The following is a 21,440-nucleotide window of genomic DNA, read 5'->3' as shown; positions in this document are numbered from 1 at the left end:
AGAAATGTAGATTTCTCTTTTCCTTTTGGGCACTTCTCCTTGAGCCTGAAATCTAAATTTCTATCAGAATGAATTACATGTAAAATTGAACAACAGCAGCAACAACAAAAGAGTAACATCAAACTATTCACAAGTTGTTTTCAAATTGCACATCTTCTCATAATGGAACTACACTAAAACAGTGAAAAGAAGGGAGTGTGGGTGATTTTTTTTTAAGGACATGGTAGAGAGCACAAAGTCAAGATGTCTTTTACTTGGGCTTCATGGAGACAACTGTTGCCTTGTTACAGGTAATGGCTTCCTGTGGCAACACTGTGCGTGCAGCACCACAGCTTCATCCACCTGCCTCCCCCAGACCCCTTTCTTGATTTCTCTTTCTGGGAAGAGGCACACTGACTGCTGCAGATAGCCACTTTTGGGGTGAATTGTTCAGTAGCTGATTGATCAAGGACGTTCTTTATAGCGTGTTTTCCACCAGCGTTTTCTGAACTAAATTAGTTTCTTTAGTAGAAGTCCAAAAGTGCTATGATGAAAAAAGCTAATTAATTTATTACAGGGTATGAAGTAAAAATTAACATTAAAAATCATTAAAGTGTTGAGTTGAGTAGCCATAGAAACAAGAGTAGGAGAAAAATTGCAGCAGTATGTGCATACCACTGAAGTGATTAATAAAATGCTTACTCTCCCAAACAAGAAAAGTGAGTTTTAACATTGTACTTATCTGCTGTTCAATCTAAAATTGCTGGGGCCTACAAAAGAAATCATTATTAATATCAGAAGATCTTACTGTAGGACAAACAGTTGTTCCACTTTATCACAGCATTTTCTTCTAAGGTTTCTAAGTGGACTGTGGGAAATATCTTTCTTTTTTCATACTTTGCCCTCAATTAGCATCCTACCCATAATGCTACTTCTAGAAGTGTTATTCTCAGGAGGCATTAGGGAATTGATATCATGCCAGGCTGAAATCCCTTACAGTTTATCAGTGGAAATTAGAAATGTTTGGTTTAGCATACTTTGGTCCACATCAAACTCAATTTGACTTTGAATTCCATTCAGGCATGAAGACAGAGGTTCCCAAGAAAATGTGGCCCCTCTGCACTCTTCACCAATTTGCTGATGATATTCCCACTTTGTGACCTGAACCCCAGCATGAAATACCTAGAAAAAGTGTCAGTTAAGTATTAATATATCCTAGCTAAACTCCACTGCTGATACTATGTGTTTTCACTGATTAAATTTTTATGAGAGTTGGAAAACTTATTCTACTCATGTCTCAGTTCAAGCTTCTTCGGCTGCATTGGAGGAATGTAGAACTCCCTTACAATTAATTTTATTCTAATAATTTTATTTTCTGGCCCTAAAGGTACATAGTATCATCACATACTGTTAGAGATAGTGACTGCATTCTTCTGCAAAGGTTCTGCATGTATGTCTGTACTGCATGAAACTAGACTACAACCTAATTAAATTAATCCTGTTTACCAGTGCCAGCTTTGTCTGTATAAGAATGCTGGGGAACCAAACTCAATTTATTTGAGATGAGAAGTAGAATGCATTTTTTTTTCATAATTATTCCACAGACAGCTTTCTCTCCACCTGACAGCTTACATTTAAGAGTGGGAATGGAACAGCTTTTATACATCTCTTCAATTCACAGTGCAGGGTGAGTTGTTGGAGCTGCAAGGAGAGGAACTGATTTGTTGTAGAAGTATCTAGATGCTGTTAGGAACTTTGAAGATCTTAGCATTATGCTCTTCATAAGTGTTAGTTTCTTGCAGCGTGGAGGAGAAATACATTGCCTCATGTCCTGTGCAACAAGTAAAACCCACTACAAAAGTAATATTTGTGAAATCTGGATATAGAAAAAGGAAACTGAACACAGAAAAAAGTTCTGTGGCCTTGCTGTGTATCAGACAGCCCTCCCTGATCTCCTGTGAGGAGCAAGTAAATGCAACCTGTGACCTGTGCTCGAAAGATGAAGAAAAAAGATCAGACCCCAGAATTTATGCCCAAAATACCCTGTTTTTTCTATTAGAAAAAAAAAGAGGTATCAGCCCTGAGATGCTGGACCCTTGGATGATGGGAAACAGAGCCCCTTGCAGAGTTCCCTCTTGCCAGGAGTCAGTCTAAGCTCAGATGGGAGAGGAGGAAGACTTGCTTTTACAGCTAAACCAGGAAAACTCAATTCAATGATATTTTAATATACTGGTGTCAGTAAAAGTATTCAAGATAGAATTCAATGACTGTCTTTTCTTTTTTTGTCATATCACCTTTACTAGCAAAAATATTGTTCTCATTTACACAGCAACCACGAAAACAGAATAGATATGAAGTGGAAGATCTGAGGTAAAATTAAAGAATTCGACCAAAAGTGTTAGTTTCCAAGATTTTTTGTTTTAATCTGTTGCCCCCCTAAAAAAACCCCCAAAACCAAAAACCAAAAACAAACAAGAAAACCCCCCAAGACAAACAAAAACCCCAACAACCCCCCCCCCAAAACCCCCAAACAACTTGGAAAAGCTTCTGCACATCTGTCTCCATCTGAGAAGTGAATGTTCACACTTGGGTTTGCTCAAATCAGTATGTCCAAGGCATAGAAACAAGCCCTTTTAATTCTGTTAGTGTTCTCTAACCAAGTATCATGGTATTCTAGGTTCTCTTGAGATTCTCTTTATTTTCAATGGAATCCTGCCCTCCCATTAAACTGATTGCCACAATTTCAAAGATGTTTGGGTCAAAAATATTTTCAGTTTTACTACAGAAATGCAAAATTAATTTGTCTCACAGTCGTACTACTTGTTTTTTTGTTTTTTTTTTCCCTAAAAACTGAGTTCTGCTGCTCAGTTCTACCAGTGTACAGAAGAAAGAGATAAGAAAAACTAAAACCAGCTGTATCTTCAGGTTCTCACATTCTTTGTTCTCTATTCCCTCTGCTACAATGGTTTTCCTCTGGACCCTGAAAAAAATAATCTGAGTTTCCATAAATTATGTTTCAACATCAAGAGAGTAATTCCCTTTCTCCAAAAGCTCTCCAAAAATGCCAGTAAACAAAATAAATAATCTCATCTTCATTCTATTTCTTTCTCCCCATTCAATGAAGTCTTTTCAGAATCTCTAGCCACTGACCATTTCCTGTCAGGGCTCACTTATAAAGGTGGTCTTCCCCTGCGACAAAGGAGACAAGGATTTATATGAGGATGTCTCTCTTTTCCTGCACACCTGGGAGTTAAACTCTAGGGTAACAATGGCATAATGCAAGGATAAGAAGAGACTTTGCAAGGACAAGAAGAGATTTTGCAATGACAAGAAGAGACTTTGCAAGGAGTGATGGATTCTGTGTTATTCCAACAGACCTTGAGACAGACAAAAAGAAGAAAAAGGGTACATTTTTTCTTAAAGAATATTTTGAAAAATGCTTTTGTGTTTGACAGTTTGTGAACTGAAGGATTAATTCAAAGTTCACTGTACCCTCATACAGCATGTAACTACACATTTCCTTGAGCAGCAAATAAAAGATTTTACTGAACTCAGAAAATTTAATTGGGACTGAAGTGATAAATTTTTACCCTCAGATCTTGGATAGGTGGCAGAAGAAGTTCACAGGTATTACTGTGGATTCAGACACATTTCTTGAATTTCAGAATGCCCTAGCTCCACTAGATACACACTTTTCAATACAGGGGATACATTTCCAACAGAGAAAATCAAAAGTAGTTTTCTTATGGACTAAGAGACAGTCTTTTCATAACTGGGATGTGTGCTTTATGTGAGGAATGAGTATGGGTTCATACTGATGGATTTAAACATGCAACAGGGTATGGCAGGTATGAACATGCAGCTGTGTTACCCACTAAGAAAACTTTGGATGCACTTACTTTTAATGCACTTATTAGTCCTACCTGGCTTATTTTACATACACTTTGATGATATTTCAGCACACCAAAAATTAAGAATCATCTTTAGATATGAGTTGCATTTTCTAATGTTAACTTTGTTAATATGGGGTTCTAATTGTCCTCCTTACCTCATGCTCAGGACTCCTCAGCAGGCTTCATCCATGACAGCAAAAACTCTTATCCTGTATTTAAAGGCTGCCTTTATCTTGTGTTTCAGACCACAGTCTTGTGTTTCTCAAGGTGGTGCATTGATAGGATCCATTACTTCCATTGAAAAACTGAGACAATTTACTTCCCATACAGAGAAATAATTTGATAAGGCAAATGCATTGTTTTTAAAGGTGGTTAGATTTGGTTTCTGACATTGGCAAGATTTATTTAAAGCAATTTATTTAAAGCAAACTCACCATTTATTTGGTAGATTTGAATTTAAATGAGCACTTTGACAGTATATGCCTTTTTTGTTGTCTGTATTACTCATTTTCAGTGTGAGTCTTCCACTATCCTTACCATGGCTATCATATTCATTTGGGGATAATCCTTGAACTTTGTAGTAATGCCTTCCAATTAAATGATAATTGCATAGAAAATTGTGACATATAGCACCAGTAAAGACACAGCAAACAAAAAACTCATTGAGCTCACACATAAATTTTGTGCTTTCATGTGGAAAAAACCCCTTCAGTTGTCATTTCTTTTAATGTGACTTCTAAAGTAAGACACAGCTTACAATAATTTCTGCTTTTAATGTGCTATGAATAATAAATTTATTTACAAGTGTCTCAATCTCTAAGGGTCCATGCACTTCGAAAAAAATCCCAAAACACTGGAAAGCAATGAAACTTCAAAAGGAAGACTCAGTATCTCTGCTAGGTTTTCTGGGCGTGCAAAGAACGCAATATTGGCTTCTTACAAACTTGACAGGTGCATTAATTGGATGTAATATGAATGAATGACAAAGGACCTTCAGCTCAGAAGAGTTTATTCAGCTAAGGATCAAGGCTGACCTCGAGGAGCCCGGTGATGTGGACACACCAAAACACATCCCCCTCCCTTCAACTCTCCTCCTAACAGCTCTTGCAGCACAATAGGGATAACAGGCTTCGCTTCTGCTAGGAAGAAGCAACCCAGACAGCCACAGTGCTATTCTCATTCTTGGAGAACTGGGGTTAAAAAGTGTTTTAAATGCAGGGCTGGCCATGCTTGGCATGAAAGGTCCACACCTGCTGCACTCCTCAGGTGCCCAAGCATGGTAGTGAGCTCCCGTGCTTAGAGACTCCGGGGCTGACAGGGCACCCTGCCATGAGGTCTGCAGGCTCATGCTGGTACGAGTGATAGGGCAGCTTGCTGCTCTCTGAGCCTCGCTTTTCACCGCTTCACTCGCCTCTGTCTTCAGCACATTCATATTCTCAATTCCCCAGTTACACCGGAGGGGAATAAGACTGGCCCAAACTGAAAGAACCAATGTGTTTCAGTTGCTGGGCCATATCCTGCACGTGTAGGAGTATTTTTGAGAGCAGTGGGTGCTGTTCATGTTACCAACTCGTTCCTGCAAGAGCTGATCAGCTTGGGCTCTCACAATCCCTGTGCTTTTGCTCTGAGTGGATACTTCCAACTTTATCACATTGCTAGTGCTGTGGTATTTCCAGCTCAGATTTCCTTTCTGAGAAAGTCTCTTGCCATGCATATCACACCATCTATGCCTGGTGGAAAAATGCCACCAGACATTAAGCTCCTTCGTCCTTTTTCCCACTTCCCAAGACCTGTCCCTCTGCTTTACCCTGCCCTACCATGAGGTTCTCCCGCGCACCTCACACACGGCTCCCATCCAGGCCCCCTCACAATCCCCTCACGCATCCCCGCAAAGCCCAGAGGAGGGACGAGAGCAGGAGGAGGGAGCCTGCAGCCCCTAGGAGCTCTAAACATTGCTCCTTCGGAATTGCTGCAGCTCCCCTCGGTCCCGTTACACACACACAGACAAAATCCGCCTACTACAAACACCTCCGGCCCCCGGCGCGCCCCTCCGTCCCCTCATCCCCCCCTGGCCCCTACAGAGCCCCCCCACCAAGCCTCCCCTCCACCACCACCTGCGAGATCCCGCCCGGCTTCCCCCGCCCCTACCGGGCCTTGTCCCCGCTCGTCCCCTCAGCGCCACTCCGCTCCCCCCGCCCGCCGGAGCAGGCGCGGCTCGGCGGGGCCGGCCCGGGCCGCGGTAAGGGTTAAGGGCGGCGCGGCGGGCACATGACAGCGGGGCACGGGCGGCCGCGCTCGGCGGGAGCTGCGCGCTGCCGGCGGGGCGGGCGGGAGGTGAAGCGCCCCGAGCCCCGCCGAGCCTGCCCGGGGGCGTGCGGCCCGGCCCCTCCGCTGCCCCGCTCGCCGGAGCTGCTGCCAGCCCCTCGCCGGCGGGGAGAGGGTGAGTCGGCGGCTCACGGCCTCCGTGTCAGCGCGGGGTGAGGGCGGAGGAGAAGGGAAAGCAAAACAAACGCTCCTTGCGGTGCCGTCGCTCCGCGGTTACTCACCTCGCCTTGCCGAGATGGGGACGCGGCGCTGTCTGGGAGGACGGGACGGACACGCGTCCGGGAGATTTGTCATCCCGCCGGTGAATAAGCGGAGATAGGTGCCCGCGGAGGGAGGCTCGGAGCGGCCGGAGTGCCGGCCGGAGGGATGCGCGTCCCGCGGGGCTGCCCTGCTCTGCTCGCCGCTCTGACACCGGGCACTGTCCCGCCCGGGGCTGCCGCTCATCCAAGGACTGTCCCCGAGCGCCACAGACCAGACGTGGCTTGGTGAGGTGACAGCTCTGTTCATCTGCCGGCATGTATGTTGCTATCAACTCTTAAACTTAAAAGGCTCGGAATTTTTTTAGCTGTGCCCTCCTCCCTTGTTCGCTTTTGGCGCCGGTTGAGGCTGCGGATGCTGTGGCTGCGAGGTGTGTGGGGTGAGCCGTGGCCGAGGTGAGGGTGGCGGTAATTGTCCCCAGGGCCACCAGCCCGGTGTCCTCCGGCACTGCCCCACGAGCGGTGGGGCACCGGGGCAGGGCAGGTGTCCACGGCCCCAGCCTCTGCCTCCGCACTGCCGTCGGCTCACACGGGGATATTGGTGGTGATTCCTATGTCCTGCACGGACTGAAGATCGCACCATTGCTGACACTGCAGCATTGGCAATCGTGCCTGCACTCCTGGGAAGTCCAAAGCCGCTATAGGCAAAGGGAACAAGGCGGCATTGAGAGTAAAAGGTGCACGAATCAGGGCTTGCTGGAAGCTTTGTTTGCCGGTGAGGATGCTTTGGTTATTGATGGCATGTCAGAAAGTCTGCCTCAGACTCAGGTACTCACTGCTGCCTGGTTTGTACTGGATTTTTCAAGCATCTTTTCTGAAGGTTTAGCTAGCTCTTATGAGAGTAACTCTGCTCCTGGAAAGCTCATGCTGCTCTTTTGGAGCAACCTCTTGCAGTAGCACAGCTCTGATATTTAAGGTGCTAGTAGACAAGCAGCTTATGAGATCTTAACTAACATAATAAACTTGAGAAGGTTTCTCGGGCAGACTGGCAAAAATGGGTAACTACACCAGGGTATACATCATCCTGTCCACTGAGAATGGCTCTCCCCTTTTGGTGGCAATTGCAGCAGTATCAATGACTGTGCTCTGGTCTGTGTTTGTACAGTCCCTTGCACAAAGGCATTCCTTTCTGTGACTAATCTTCCTAGGAATTATAGTGATGCAAGTAATAAGTAATTAGTAGATTTCATTATACTGGCTCTGAGAAACTCAGCCTTGTTTGGGGACTGGTTGCCTTGAGTGCTGTGGAAGATCTTTGGCTATCATTTGCCTTGCTTGTTCATGTTGTATCAAGAGGTCATCCTGATGATGCTTGAGAACTAAAAACTCTTAAATTGTGTGACCTTTTGTAGTTTCCCTTGGTTGACGACCTGGGCTTTAGAAAAATGTGATATTTGCAGAGTACTGCAGTTTGGAATGAAGCCCCCTGTGGTATTTCAAGAATACAACCGTCAAGAAGTGGATACAAATGACAAAAACAGTGGATGCTAATATGATGTATTTATTATACTCAGTAGTGCGTGAGTTCTAAGGTGCTGGCAGACAAGGAGGGTGGGGAAGATATTCTATATAAATTGAGAGAAAAGCTTATTTTTTAGCCTCAGCTCTGAAAGGCACATTGTCTTCTTTTATTGCAGTTGGGATTCTTAATGTACCTATTGTTCCAAGCCTAATTTCAAACTCTCAGTTATTATTTCTTGCCGAGTTAGATCTCTGTGTGGTTTTCCTTTTTAAAGGTTCTGGTGTGCAAACTAGAGCTGGGTAACTGTACAAAAACTGTATCACCCCTTATGCATGTGTGCTCTGTTTAGAAAATGCATGGCAGCTTACACCTGTATTAGGGTGTGTCTGTCTCACAAGCAGTTGTGAGACACAAAGGAGTCAGGGAGGCTGAGGTGAAGCATCCCTACAGATTTTGGTGCCTGTTCTTTCCCCATGTCCATCACAGTCATGTCCACCCAGACTGGCTCATCAGGGTGTGATGTCAACACTTCTGAGTATTTCACTATGGTTGCACGGAGAGATGATGCTCCAAAAACCACGGCCATGCAAAGATGGAAGGGCTGATAGGGGAGAGTAGAGCTCAAAGAATAGGTAGACCCCTTTGAGCTTGCCATGTGGCTGCTTAGCCCTGGGAGGAAGTAAATTTTTTCCTGCAACTTTTCCAGGGAAATTGTGGAGGGGAACATGATGAGAGGCTTGGCTGTCCATATTCATGTTTGGGATGAGAGCAGGCATTCACAGTCTTGGAATGCACAGTCCCAAAGGAAAGGGTTGTGGTGTTTGCTTTCTGTACTGTCTGGTAGCTATTGTAGAGGTGACATGTGTCCAGTGGAAAAATAGGAAGGAAAAATAGGAGGTTCAGTGCCTTGTCTTTGAGTCTTCTCCTTTGGGATAGTGCTTGCTACACTATGTGCAATATGCCAATGTCTGATAACTACTTTCATGAAAGCATCTCCTCAGTTGGATTTACTATTCCTTAAACTCGTCTCTGCAGTGGAGTAATTTAGCTTTTGTTGAAATTGAAAAGTGTTTTACCTCTTCTTTCAGTGGGTGAAGCAGTAAGCCAGCTCTGATTAAAATTCCCATAACAGCACTGTAAAAGTAGACTGTATAGCATACTGTGCTGCAGACATTGTGAATTATTCTTTTGTTTTACTTTCCGAAGGATTAGTGTTTGGATTTTCCAGGGCTTCACTTCAGCTCGAATTTAACTTTTATTTTGATAGAAGTGAATTCATGAATCATTGCTATGGATTTTGGGCACTTATGTTGTCATAATGTTACTGATGCAGTCATGGAGCTTTGAGTAATGACAGCTTAGAAAAAAAGAGACTTTAAAAGCAGTGGACATGAATGTTCTTTTGGCATCTGTGGGAGCACAAAAAGGTCACTACAAGTATCTTACTGGTGGACAGAAAGATTGCATTAAAAGATGGAAATTGCTTCTGTTCCTTTGATAGAACAAGATAATTTGTCAGTATAGCCATTCAATTTCAGGTTATTATTCTGGAGTTTGTTTGTTTGTTTGGGGGGATTTTTGTGTGTTTTAACTCGGCACATTAAGTTTCAACCCTATTCAGGATTGCAAAGCTTATTTCTAAATAAGCCATTGTATTTGGTGCTGCAGTCTCACAATTTCCAAGATCACTTTGATTAGAAGTGTATGGGGTTTTACTATTATGGGTAGCTGTTCACGGATCTGATGCAAAAGTTGGACTTTCAGAAAATAATTCATGTCCAGTTGGCATTTGATTAGTTATATATGATTTAATGCACCTCTAGATAATCTGATGCTTTGGTCTGATTCAGTTTGGCCACTAATATGACAAGGTCCTGGTTTCCTGATGGAAATGGATATTAAAATACCACAAAATAATAGTTTTTAAAATGAGAAGGCATACGCTCTCCAAGGTGCTTTAATATTTAAAAGAAAGAATATATTCATTTGCATGTCAATTTAATGTTATACGTTTTCATGATAGAATCAGAAAGGAGACTAGAGGAAGAAAATGCAGAAGAATAACTTAACCTGTTTCTCATTAAAAATTTGGTTTGTTTCTAGTTGCATGTCAGTTGGTTCAAAAAAAGTTTGCTAACGTGAGAAAATAAATTATGAGTTCAGAGCATTTTTCAAGTGTAGAAACCACAGCAGTAGCTAATGAGAAAAGATGGTGGTAGAGAACACTATAATTGCTTGTAAGATATAATACTGCTAGAGAAGAATATCAAGGGACACCAGCATTATAACAACACAAATTGAATATTGACCTCTGTTTCATAGGCCTTTTAGGTCTGTGCAACCTATGTAGAAAAATTCTGTTTAAACTAAACTTTCTGATTAAACTAAAGGTGCTTTTATTGAATAAAGCTAATGCAATGATCATGGTATAATCTCTTCTTGATTATATTTGTACTCTTCTCATGTAGTTAAAATTGCAGACAGGAACTACAGGGAAGAATGATTTTTATTTGTAGCCAGTTTATAGTGCGTGGTATAAACCCTTGCCAGCAAAACATGCCCTTTTTTTTTTTTTAAGGTCCTTTTCTAAAGATTTAGTCACCTGTGTTAAGTCAAGGGACTTTCTGATTATTTTAAAATAAGCTCTGAGAATTTAAGAACATTAAGCTCTCCCTGTCCTTGTGTGAATTGGAAAGAGTTGATTTATGCTTCACCCAGGCATGAAAATAAATAATACTGATTTTTATTGTTGTACTTTACAGTTTTTACTCCCACAATATAAAAATGTAGCAAGAAAAATAGTATGTAGAATAAGACTTTTATTACCGTTTAAGTGTGGTTAAGGCATATCTCTCCTAGTTAGGGATTTTGCTCTTGCCTTTGAAGACAACATGCTTAGGCCTTTCATTTTTAGTGAGTTTTACCTGGAAAGTGTGAGTGAATAACTGCATAGATGTCTCTGTAGACATTTAGATGACTTCCAGTCTAGAAGTGTGTTGTGAATGCAGTTTTGTGAAATAAACAGGATGCTTTGTGTTTTTGGACTGTTCACAGATGGAGAAGATGGAGACATTGCAGCATCAGAGTAAGCAAAGGTTTAAGTATGAAGGTTTTACATTAAATTCAGTCATGAATATGCTGGTTGGAATCTTACTGGTCCCAGTGTTGAAAATTTTGTCCTGAAGATAAAGTTACAGTTCAGTGTTTTGCTGCAAGAAGACTTTAATGCTTAATTAAAACCTTAATGTATATATGAATTAGAACTATGATTGAAGCCATACTTCAGTTTTGTTTCTGTCAACTTAATTTGTTTGTCTGAACAAGTTAATTAGGCACTGAGTCTATGACTGAACAAACTGCTTAAACATGTGCTTAATGCTAAACAGATGAATCTAGTGATGAAAATTGGGCCTGAGCTGTTCAGCTGAATTAGGGCTGAAGTTATGCCCCTTCTCTATATCTTAGCCCAGTGACTTACACTGACAAGTGCAGCTTTTGCCTAAAAATCTTTTTAATGTCAGGATATGTTTAGATCTAGTTGATTCTGCCTTGGGGTAGGTTGTGGCTGAGATGATCTCTCAAACCCCTTACAGTCTTGTCTTCTAAAATTTAGATAATAGGAGAACATAAGTGGTGGAAGTCAGAGTTCAAAATTTGTTGGTATAATTGGAAAGATGTCCTTGAAGATTTGCTACTATGTGATTACATTTCAAATATGGCATATCTATATCCTTATAATAAGTATTGGGTATTGAACATTGCAGTTGTGTTTGTGAATCCTTCTGTGCTGTGCTTTCCTCCAGTATTTCTCTGCTGTCAAGTGCCACGGGGTTTGAGGGATCACAGAGTCTTTTCTGTGATTTTGCTGTTTTCTCTTCATGTGTTTTATGGATATCCTTTAGAATGTGAACTGCTGTTTTTCCTGTTTTGTCAATATCTATATGGTGTTTCCCTACTGCATGTGCTTTTCAGCTTCGACTGAGGAGATGGCAGAAAAAAGTGCATTAGCTGAGTTCATCCTAATGACATTTCCCTGTCAGAGGATCCTTTCTATCCTGTAGTTGGCCAGCACTCACTTAATGCCATGGCTGGTTTAGACAATGTGAAGGCAGCTGACCTTATTACAAACATCAGCATTTTGAAGAGTGGAGAAAGGAAAAAGAGGTTCTCTTTGTGTTAGAGGTTACTTAAGTCATTGCTTGGCTTTATTCTTTCTTCCTGAGAGACCATATAGAGCTTGTACTTTGTTTCTTACAACCAGTAAAGTCAAAATTAACAGTCATGTGCAGTCCTCTTTCATCTGTTACTTACTACAATATAATTTGGTTTTATTGATGTGTTTTTAACAGCTGTAACACACAGTGGACTTCTCACTGATTTTGGATTGATATCAGTCATAGCTGTGGGTCTGTAAAAACACACTTTGATTATATCAACTTAAAAACGAATGGGAGGTCATACAGCATTGGAAAGCAGGTATTCCTCGTGGATCTAGGAGCATCTGTGGACAGGAGATCTCACCTGTCAGAATTCATGCAGGAACACCCTTTCCATCTTCAAATAGCAGCCACTGGAAACTTCTCTGCCAGCCTGCACTTGGAGGAGGGGTAGCTCCTCAGGGCAGCACCACTGACAGTCCTATTCACTCCCTTGCTCTAAATTCCAAGAAATGTGTGGTTACAAATGAGAACCCTTTATTATGAGTCCCACAGCCCCCAGCACTGCCAGGACCAGAGCTTTTAAAGCCAAAACAACAAGAATTTTCAAATACTTTCTCACCATGTGGAGGTGAAGGTAATACTCATTTTTCTACTACCATCAGTAATAGCAATGTTTTCCAGCAACTCATATCCAGATGGTATTGGTTTAGGCAGACAGAAGCCAGTCACTTCTTTACCACTCTTTTCCTACAAAGGAAGACTGCAACAAGATGTCTTGATAGTTTCCACAAAAGAAACTCATAATTTGAACATGCTCAGGGACTTTATATTACACAGCAGTTGCTCGGAATCACTGAGTTGTCCTAAGATTCTTTATAAACAGAATAACCTAACCTTTTGACTCAACAAATCCAGAGAGTATTTTTATGTTCTATGGCACCAGAATTTTATCAGTGCTATCAGGAATACTCTTGGGATGCATGAACACACCTTTCCACTGGTGACTAACAGCTGCTTACTGATGAAAGCAGGAATAGTCATGCTTTTTTAAGGTGTCTAGGCTGGACATGCTGTAGACTGCTTTCTCTTGACCATAGGTTTGTAATTCATTTCTTGAAACCACTGTTTATGCTGTAGGAATTAATGATGCGTAACTCTCACAAAATTTGGAGTCTGGTTCTCTGTGAGTACGTGCTTGTGCATCAGATGAAAAAGTACTTGACCGTCTGCTCTTGAGTCTTAGGAGTCAAAATGGAATGTTTAAGTTTGTAATACTTCTTGACTCTGGTAATGTTGGAGATGAGGATACTCCTTTGGAGGAGTTCTTCATCAGAATTTCAAAATTTAATGTACATAGACATGAGAATGTAATGTATAGAAAAGAACTAAATGGTTTAAAATGAAATAAATAAATGAAAAAAAGGCTTGTGTTGATATCCAAGTGAAAGTGGGGAAACAGAGAGAGATTTCTCATTTTATTTGAAGTGCGTTGCTTCTCTCCATTTTCTGTTTTTCTCCACTACTTCCTTTTGGAGACTTAGGAAGTCCATCCCTCTTCCGCAAGGCTTGCAGACTTGGACCAGCGTCATTCCAGGGCTGGTTGAAAGTTAACTGCACGTTGAGTGCTCTGCTGAGTCAGACCATGGTAATTCAAATACATATTCATTGCCTGACCTCTGAGATCACTGATCTGATGGTGGAGGTGGTGGGTGTAATCCACAGCACACAGAGTGAAAAGGTGCGGACTCTCCACATGATGGTTTTGGAGGAATTTTTCTATCTCTGCTTCACGACAGGCAGAGGCTGATTCTTGCTGTCCTCTAAGTTATGTGTCTGAAAACTGAGAATCTGTGCTGGGATGTTTCAAGTAGCCCTGCATAATAGCTAATCCACCTGCAGCACGTGTTGTAGAGCAGCACAGGAAGGTGAAGGGAACATCAGCCAGTCCAGTGTCCCTTGTGGTTTTTGAACTGGGATTTTTATCTGCTGTGCTTGATTTTGCTCTGCCCCTAGATCCTGTTAATTCTGCCTTTCCTTCTTGGCATGATTAGATTGCACACATGTAGTATAGCTCACTTTTATTGGTGGGATAGCAAGTAGAAAATTCAGCTGAGGGGCTGGCATTGGGGAAGATTATGTATAAACACTGTGGACATGGTGAAATACTGTGGACTTCAGATTCCATCCCTGGTCTTCATCATCTCTCATTAATGCAGCTCTTTTGGCAGAAGTTTAGTTATGAAAAATAACACAGTTTTTAAAAGCCAGCTTTTTACTGAATGTTCTATTAAGAAAGTAATTTATTTTAAGGTGTGTGCATTTCAAACACTTGAAATTAGAACTGTGATCTAGTGTAATGATGTCCAAAAGTTACATACTCGAGGATTTGGTACCAGCATATCTACACTTTATGCACATCTGAATAGTAATTTTGTTTTCTAAGAAGTCTAGTAGCTATTCTTATTGCTTGTCTTGTTCATTACTGTGTGCAGACAAAGGGTTTGTGTGAGCTGGACCATGTTCAGGTGTATCTTGAGTGTTCTCATGTCTCACGCTGTAATAAAAATCCCAAATTTTATGAAAATAGCAGATACTTTCTGTAAACACCTGTATGCTCCACACTTCTACTTGTTTCTCGTATTTGGTCAATGAAAAGATATTTTTGGAGTTCATTGAGAAGTATTAAAGATAAACATACCCCTGCTGGTGTAGGTAGTTGCAGGAGGTAGCTGTTGCAGGAGGGGAATAATTAGGAAGCTCACTTTCTTTTTGACCCTCAGCATTATTGGTGAACACTATGGAGGATCCTGCTGGGGAAGTTGGATCCTTAATCTGAATCACAGACGTCATACCTAACGTGTTATGACAATCCATTTAAAGTTTAGGAGCAGTAATACAATATATTGCATTATGTATGGTCTTAAAGTGGCTTGGATTTGGCTGACAAAAAATTTTTACTGTGACCAAAATGCCGCGCTGACATGCTGCTGGTGACATCAGTACACTGCAGCACCTCCAGCCACTGCACTCACAGCCTGGTGGAGAGGTCCATTGTGGACAGGGGGAAGGGAAAGGCAAGGTTTTTTGTCTTCCTTGGGATGTTCATTAAGATGTGTTCATTAAGTGCAGCTCATGCACTTTTTTCTGCCGTCTCTTCAGTCTAAGCTGAAAAGCACATGCAGCAGGGAAGCACCATGTAGATACCGACAGAACAGGAAAAGCAGCAGTTCACATTCTAAAGGATATGCATGAAACAACATCAAAAGAAAACAGCAAAACCACAGAAAAGACTCTGTGGTCCCTCAAACCCCGTGGCACTTGACAGCAGAGAAGTACTAGAGGAAAGCACAGCACAGAAGGATTCACAAACACAACTGCAATCACTTCAAAACCGGATGCTGTTTTTTGTCTTCCTGTGACTGTGGTTTGAGCTGGTGTGTCTGGCAGGGTTTTCAGTAATTTTGAGTGACTCACAGCACTCTGGCCATCTCCTTGTGTTTCCTGTTCTCCCTGGCAGCAGGTGACACTCTGTGTGTGGGGAGAGCTCAAACCTTGAAACCAGTCTGGCCTTCTGTTCTGTCTTGGCTGCTCTGTGAAAACCTGTGCAGTCAAACGTGTGTGTGTGTGATAAAGGCTGTGCTACAGCTGTGAAGACTTGGCTTAAATATACCTGAAATGCAGTTTGAGGAAGCAAATCCGGACATCTGCCCCCCTCGATGGGGCATTTCACTAAGAAATACAGAAACTTGTGCAGATAGTCATGGACCCCTCTTTTCCAGGCATTGAGAAGACAGCTGTCATCTTCCATTTCTGAGGTTTCTGTAGTGTTGTTTATTCCTTGACATGAAGACAATTCTGTCCTTTATTTTCTACTTTCTTGCAAATGTGACTTTTTTATGGTAAAATGTGTCAATTAGCTCATTTGTTCATGTGTAAGAGCTTATTTTCTGTTAGAGATCATTAGGGCTCTTCCTTATCCTAGAAATAGGTGACAGGCATTACGTCTTGGGATTTGATTTGATTTTTCCTCCAGAGACTCTGGAAGAAGAAACATCTCCAGTGCTGCTAAGCTGTGTGAGAACTGTGAACTTGGTCAGGGAGGATAATTTGTCTCCAGTTGCCAAAAGAGCCTTGTTTCACTTTTGAACAATAACCACACAGGTCTGTGAGGAGTGTTATATGCTGAAGTGTTAATCAGTAAGCAGCTTGAGCCGCACTTGAAATCTCTTTAACATACTTATTTTGCTCTCTGGTACTTTTGTTTTTTATGTGTCAGTTGGCGCAGTCTGAAAAAAAGACATTCATCAGTATTCTGTGCAGTTCCTTATGCAGAAAGCTTTACTCAAGACTCACTTTCTTTTTCAGCTGTTTTCTGTAATCAATAACCAAGCAGTTTTAAAGCCTAGTAACTGATGATATTTAAGTATAAAAAAGTAAGTGGTAATGGTCTCAGTTTTATCCAGCATGACACATTTTTCAGCTTTGCAGATCTCTTGGTGGTCTTGATATGCTTGAAAAAAACAGCATAGAATCCATCAATGCAAGGAATGCATTGGCATTGCAGCTCTGGCAGTTGTTTGGGGAAATCCAGTTTCTGAAGACAATAAGGATGGGCCTTGGTGGATTCTTTTCTCTTGTCTAGGACTTTCCAAAATGGCACAGCTGTGAGCGTGAGACTTCTTGAGTTTAAATCTGCAATTAGTTTTAGGGGCTGGATGACCAACAGTCCTGGTTGGGCCTGAGCAGGTTCACTGTTGCTGCTGCTGTGCCTCTCCTAGAATGTGCAAGGAGTTTACTTGACTTTCATGTGAAGGCTAGTGCATGGATTCCTGTTGCAAGACACTCCTTTGGAGTACTTATTTCAGGCTCATTTACATTCTCCTCCATCTTTCATATTTCAGGCATGGTTCAGCTCCTGAACACAAGTGATGTTCAGGCAACTCTTAAAACAGTAATGATGGACAGAAGGGAATGATTTACATTGATTCTCTACTTTTACAATCTTTATCTTAAAAATTCAGAATTCTGTTTAAGAACAGAAGGCTGAAGAAAATAAAAAAAAAAGCTGGTGATGTAAAAATGTGTGTTGGACTCTGTGTTATAAAGGCCCCAGGCAACTTAGAAAAATGCCCTGAAGAGTCTTAAGCTTAATGCCAAAAAGGAGCTACTTTACACAAGAACTGTAGACCCACTCAAGAGTATTAGGCATATTGCCAACAGTTACCCATTCTGTGTTAAGAGTGTATTTTAACTTCTCTCATACTGTGTCCTATACCCTTTACCCTCCACTTTGTGGACTTGGACAGGGAGATTTAAAATTAATGGCAGCCATCCAAAATGCAGTATAGCAAAGGTGTTGGTTTAAGTAAGGCTCATATTTCTTTGATTTTCCTAGACCAAATATTACTCTTTCCGACTGGGGAGACTCAGTGAAGGGGATGGGGTGTATTTATCAATAGCTTTATGACACCTGCTTTCACAATGAGGACAGCTTGTGGTTTTCCTCCATTGTCACTGATGCTCACTTATGTTCATCCTAAAATTGGCTAATGGGTTCTGTATCCTCCAGGTTTACAGAGAGGAAAATTTGATGCCTCAGGTCAAGCCAATAAAAACAAAAAAACAGATCAAACTATTATATTTTCACTTTACTCTGAGAATCTTCAACTGTAGTTAATGATTCTTCAGTTTTGTTTTATAACCAGGAGATGGCGCTAACAAAATCTGTTTTCATACAGAGATGGAAGTTTTAGCCACTTTCTTAGGGGAAATTAGTCATAAAAATCCACTTGTAGTATGAAAATTCTGGAAGCTTGTACCTGAAAACTCTTGAGAACTGTATTGAGGCCACCTGCTCCTATGGGTGAATTAAGATTTCACTGTTTTGAATATGGGGAAGTCACATTAAGATTCTTGTGCCTCTATTCTTTTTGTTGGCAAATTTTTGAAAAGTTATTTTTACATCCACAAAGGGATTTGAGATCTCCACATAAAGTGCAACTTATTGATTTCAAACACAAAATTAATTTTAGACCTGTGCACACACCTAGAGAGAGGGAACAGGTTGTCTGTGCCTTTTCATAGAGGAGCAGGCTACCAAAAAGCTGTCCCATAACACACTTCAGCAAATAGCATAAGTGAGCAAATGCTAGATTTTGCAGTTGGATTTGGTGTTTTGGCATATTTCTGTTGTGTTCCTCCAGAACTATATTGCCTCTGCTGGCAGTGCTGTAACATGATCTTCACCATGGTTTTTCTTTATTTGGTCCCAGCTGCTGCAGACCTGTTAGATGGTTCTGAACAGGAAGCAAACCCACTGTTTGCTTTGGTTTAGCTGCTCTCTCCTACTCACCCACAGAAAACAGTGAGAAGCTGCTCTTCTGACATGCTGTTCTGTACGTAAAATGCAAAATTATCTTTTGTTTATTTTCAGGGTCCTCGTACAGCTATAAATGCACAGAACACTCCTGCAAAGAGCAGGGGTTTGAAGTTAATAATTTGTATAGGTCCATTCCAGCTTGAAACATGCTGTGGTTTTATGATTCTACAAGTTGTCTGTGAATAAAAGTGTGAGTGGTCTGAAGAAATCCGAACTTGTCTGCACTACTAAGATCTTTTTCTTTTCTATTTTATTTATGCCTAGTCTTTCCAAGGCTGAATTTTTTAATAAGTGCTCTCTCAGAGTTCAAGGAAGCTGGGGCAAAAAATACAGCTTTTTTCAAAGTATCATGCTTCCACGTTTGAACTTTGGCTTTGGTTGGACAATAAACTGCTTAACGTGTACCTGACCTGTCTCTAACCAGGTTATAAGCACCTTGCACATGTCCCTTTGTCTGTGTTTCTGTTCCTTTCATACCTTCCAGGCTAAATTTCATCTCAGGCCACCGAGGTGTTTGCAGGCATGTTATACTTATACTCCAACTGATGGAGCCTGTCCTTCACTGCCAGTGGTAAGGATTTTTCAGCAGACTTGAGATACCAGCTCAGTATGCATTCAGTGCAGTAGAAGGAGCACCAGGCATAGAATACAGAGATAAAGGTGTGCATTTACCTGTCATATTTGTGGGGCTAAGTCAAATACTGCCGTTTTGTACCAATGTTTGCTAAATTCTGCTTGGGATAAGCATGGCCTTGTTTCACAGACATTCGTTCTAGAGAGGTTTGGGATGGTTTAGGTGTCACAGGGCTACACGTGCTGCTGGAACTGTTGAATTTTTTCAGAAGCTGGAAATCAGATCAATAGTCTCCCCGGAATATGGGGGACCAGAAGTTCCCCCAGAACCAGGAGGGGATGTAAAGAACACATCTGACATGAAATGTAGGAGTTTGTACTCCTGGGGCAGGAGTAGGGAATGAGCTTTGTTCTTCTGTGAGCCCTTTTCCTCAATCTTGTGACGGAGGATATAGCTGAATACATAGGTCCTTTTCAAAAAAAAAAAAAAACCAAACAAAACCACCAAAAAACCCGGGCAAACAAACTACATGTTTGGGCAATATTCTCCAGTTGCAGCTCCAAATACATGAAATGGAACTTGGGATAAAAATCTCATTTCATTGGGTTTTCCTGTAGTCAGTTCTGCAGATACTATGTGGTTGATAAGAATCACTGATTTAAGTGGTTTTTCTTGGGATTGTTAGATAACTCTATCCCTGTTTAGTCTAACCATTTGACACATTATTAATGTGGTGGCTGTGTGGGGGTTTGGTTGCTGGCTGGAGTTAAACCATGACACTTTATTAGAGGTTTCAAGTGATGAGGGGAGAGCCTGTCTGTAGTGGATTATCACGCTTTAATGAGTGGAGACCACCACCTCCCCAGGTTTTTTCTGTTTAACTGAGTCTGACATTTTTGGCCAAGGGCAGTACCAAGCTGAGAGGTCAGCAGAAGAGACACACCTTTCCCAACTCTAACGATGACAACAAAGCAGTTGCTGCATGACATTTCCCTCCCAAAATCCCTGGGGAGAATTTTGACAGGTTTCCCTGCAGGTGTTGACATGGCAGGCCCGTTCTGTCCAAGGAACATCTCCAGGGTGTGGATCTTCTGTTGGTGCTTGGCGTGGTTGAACCTCAGCCAGTGGGAAGCACTGGTGTCCTGGCTGACCCCTGCCAGCTGTGTGCAATAGGGAGGAAGCTCTGGCTTTCCCTCTCCACTTTCCCCTTGCTAATGTGCACAAAGGCCTAATGAATTTAGTCCCCTGAAATGATAATGAATCTTGCTCCAGCCAAATTCCTGTTGAAATCAGTGGTGGTAGCCAGTAATTCGTGTTTGGGCTCTAGTGAAGGATTTCTTTGCACATTGATGTAATTTATCTGCGTTGTCAGAATTGTTCTACAGAGCTTCCTGTGGCTTTGAGGGCAGCTTGATAGGGCAAAATGTAATTTTCTTTCAGAAGGCATTCCTTCTTGTTCAGAAAAGGTTGCTTTGTCTGACTCTACCTTGGTACTGTTCATTTTTTAATGAAATTAAGCCTTAAAAGTTAGTAAACTTAATTGAGATGAATAGGAAGAAGAAAATATATTTAAATAATTATGAGTGGATGCAGTACCTGGTATAACTGGTAAATCACATTCTTTTCCATTTTTACTTCCTTTCAGTGTCACCCCCTTTTTTCCCTCAAACCAAACAAAAAACAAAAAGAAAATAAAAAGGAGAAACTGTGCTCTGCCACTGCTGCCTGATCTGTATTTCATCTGCAGAGAAATAATGTCCATCAGATTAAAATAGCTCTCCTACTAAAGAAACCATATTTAAGTCTCCAGCAGAGCAGTGGGATAATGCTCTTTCCTTGCAATTTCCCTGCAGGAACTGCTATTGTCTGCAGGAGAATCCAGGTCTTTCTGCTTCTACAAATATTTTTTTGGGTGATTCCTATCTTGTATTTAGTAAAAGTCCTTTACAGAATTGGGATATGAAGAATTAATTACTAAAATATTTAACAGTAGATTAAAACTAGTAGATTAAAAAGCACCAGTACACTAAAATTTGCAATGTGGCTAAAAACAATTGAGATATATTAGGAGCTGGCAAATTGAACATGGCAGTGCCAACTGGAAATGGCAAGCTTCCAAGTCACTTTTGCCTCAAAATGTTCTCTCCTTTTCCTACTAATCAAAGATCAATACTGAAAATGTAAATCATTGAATTTGGCAGATTTTCTTTCTGTGTCTGCGGTCCCTAGCTGGTTTAGCTTTACTAAATAGTACTTAAGAAGGTTTTGGAAATGGAATATCTGTGGAATGTCTGATCCAGTTCTCCAGTTGCCAGTGGAGGTCACAGCTGTTAATGCTGGGAGAATGCTGGTTCATCTTTACAAAACAGATATGCCAAGCCATATAATTTTTCTAGATTTTCTTGATTCTG

At 41.4% G+C, this 21,440-nt stretch overlaps 1 protein-coding gene and 1 long non-coding RNA gene across 4 annotated transcripts in view; one reads left to right on the top strand and one right to left on the bottom strand.

The window, feature by feature from the left end:
- The window catches only part of LOC134563849 (uncharacterized), a 6,917-nt gene extending 782 nt beyond the window's left edge, over positions 1–6,135 (bottom strand). The window contains exons 1-2 of the long non-coding RNA XR_010083432.1: positions 6,021–6,135; positions 4,028–4,163 (exon numbers count right to left, since the gene is read on the bottom strand). This is a non-coding gene — a long non-coding RNA (uncharacterized LOC134563849). The remainder of the gene's footprint in view (positions 1–4,027; positions 4,164–6,020) is intronic.
- GLIS3 (GLIS family zinc finger 3) overlaps positions 6,089–21,440 on the top strand; it is a 162,437-nt gene continuing 147,085 nt past the window's right edge. Inside the window, exon 1 of one of the 3 annotated variants that reach the window (XM_063422199.1) lies at positions 6,089–6,312. In XM_063422199.1, the coding sequence (XP_063278269.1) occupies positions 6,141–6,312 (172 nt within the window). In that variant the 5' untranslated portion in view covers positions 6,089–6,140. Of the gene's footprint in view, positions 6,313–6,443; positions 6,715–21,440 lie in introns of those variants that run through there. The other 2 variants (XM_063422200.1, XM_063422203.1) reach the window with 2 other exon arrangements.

The sequence above is a fragment of the Prinia subflava genome, chromosome Z (assembly GCF_021018805.1).
Source record: "Prinia subflava isolate CZ2003 ecotype Zambia chromosome Z, Cam_Psub_1.2, whole genome shotgun sequence".
Classification (NCBI taxonomy): Eukaryota; Metazoa; Chordata; class Aves; order Passeriformes; family Cisticolidae; genus Prinia; species Prinia subflava.
Note: the sequence above shows the minus strand (reverse complement) of the source record. Positions and strands in the feature narration are given on the sequence as shown.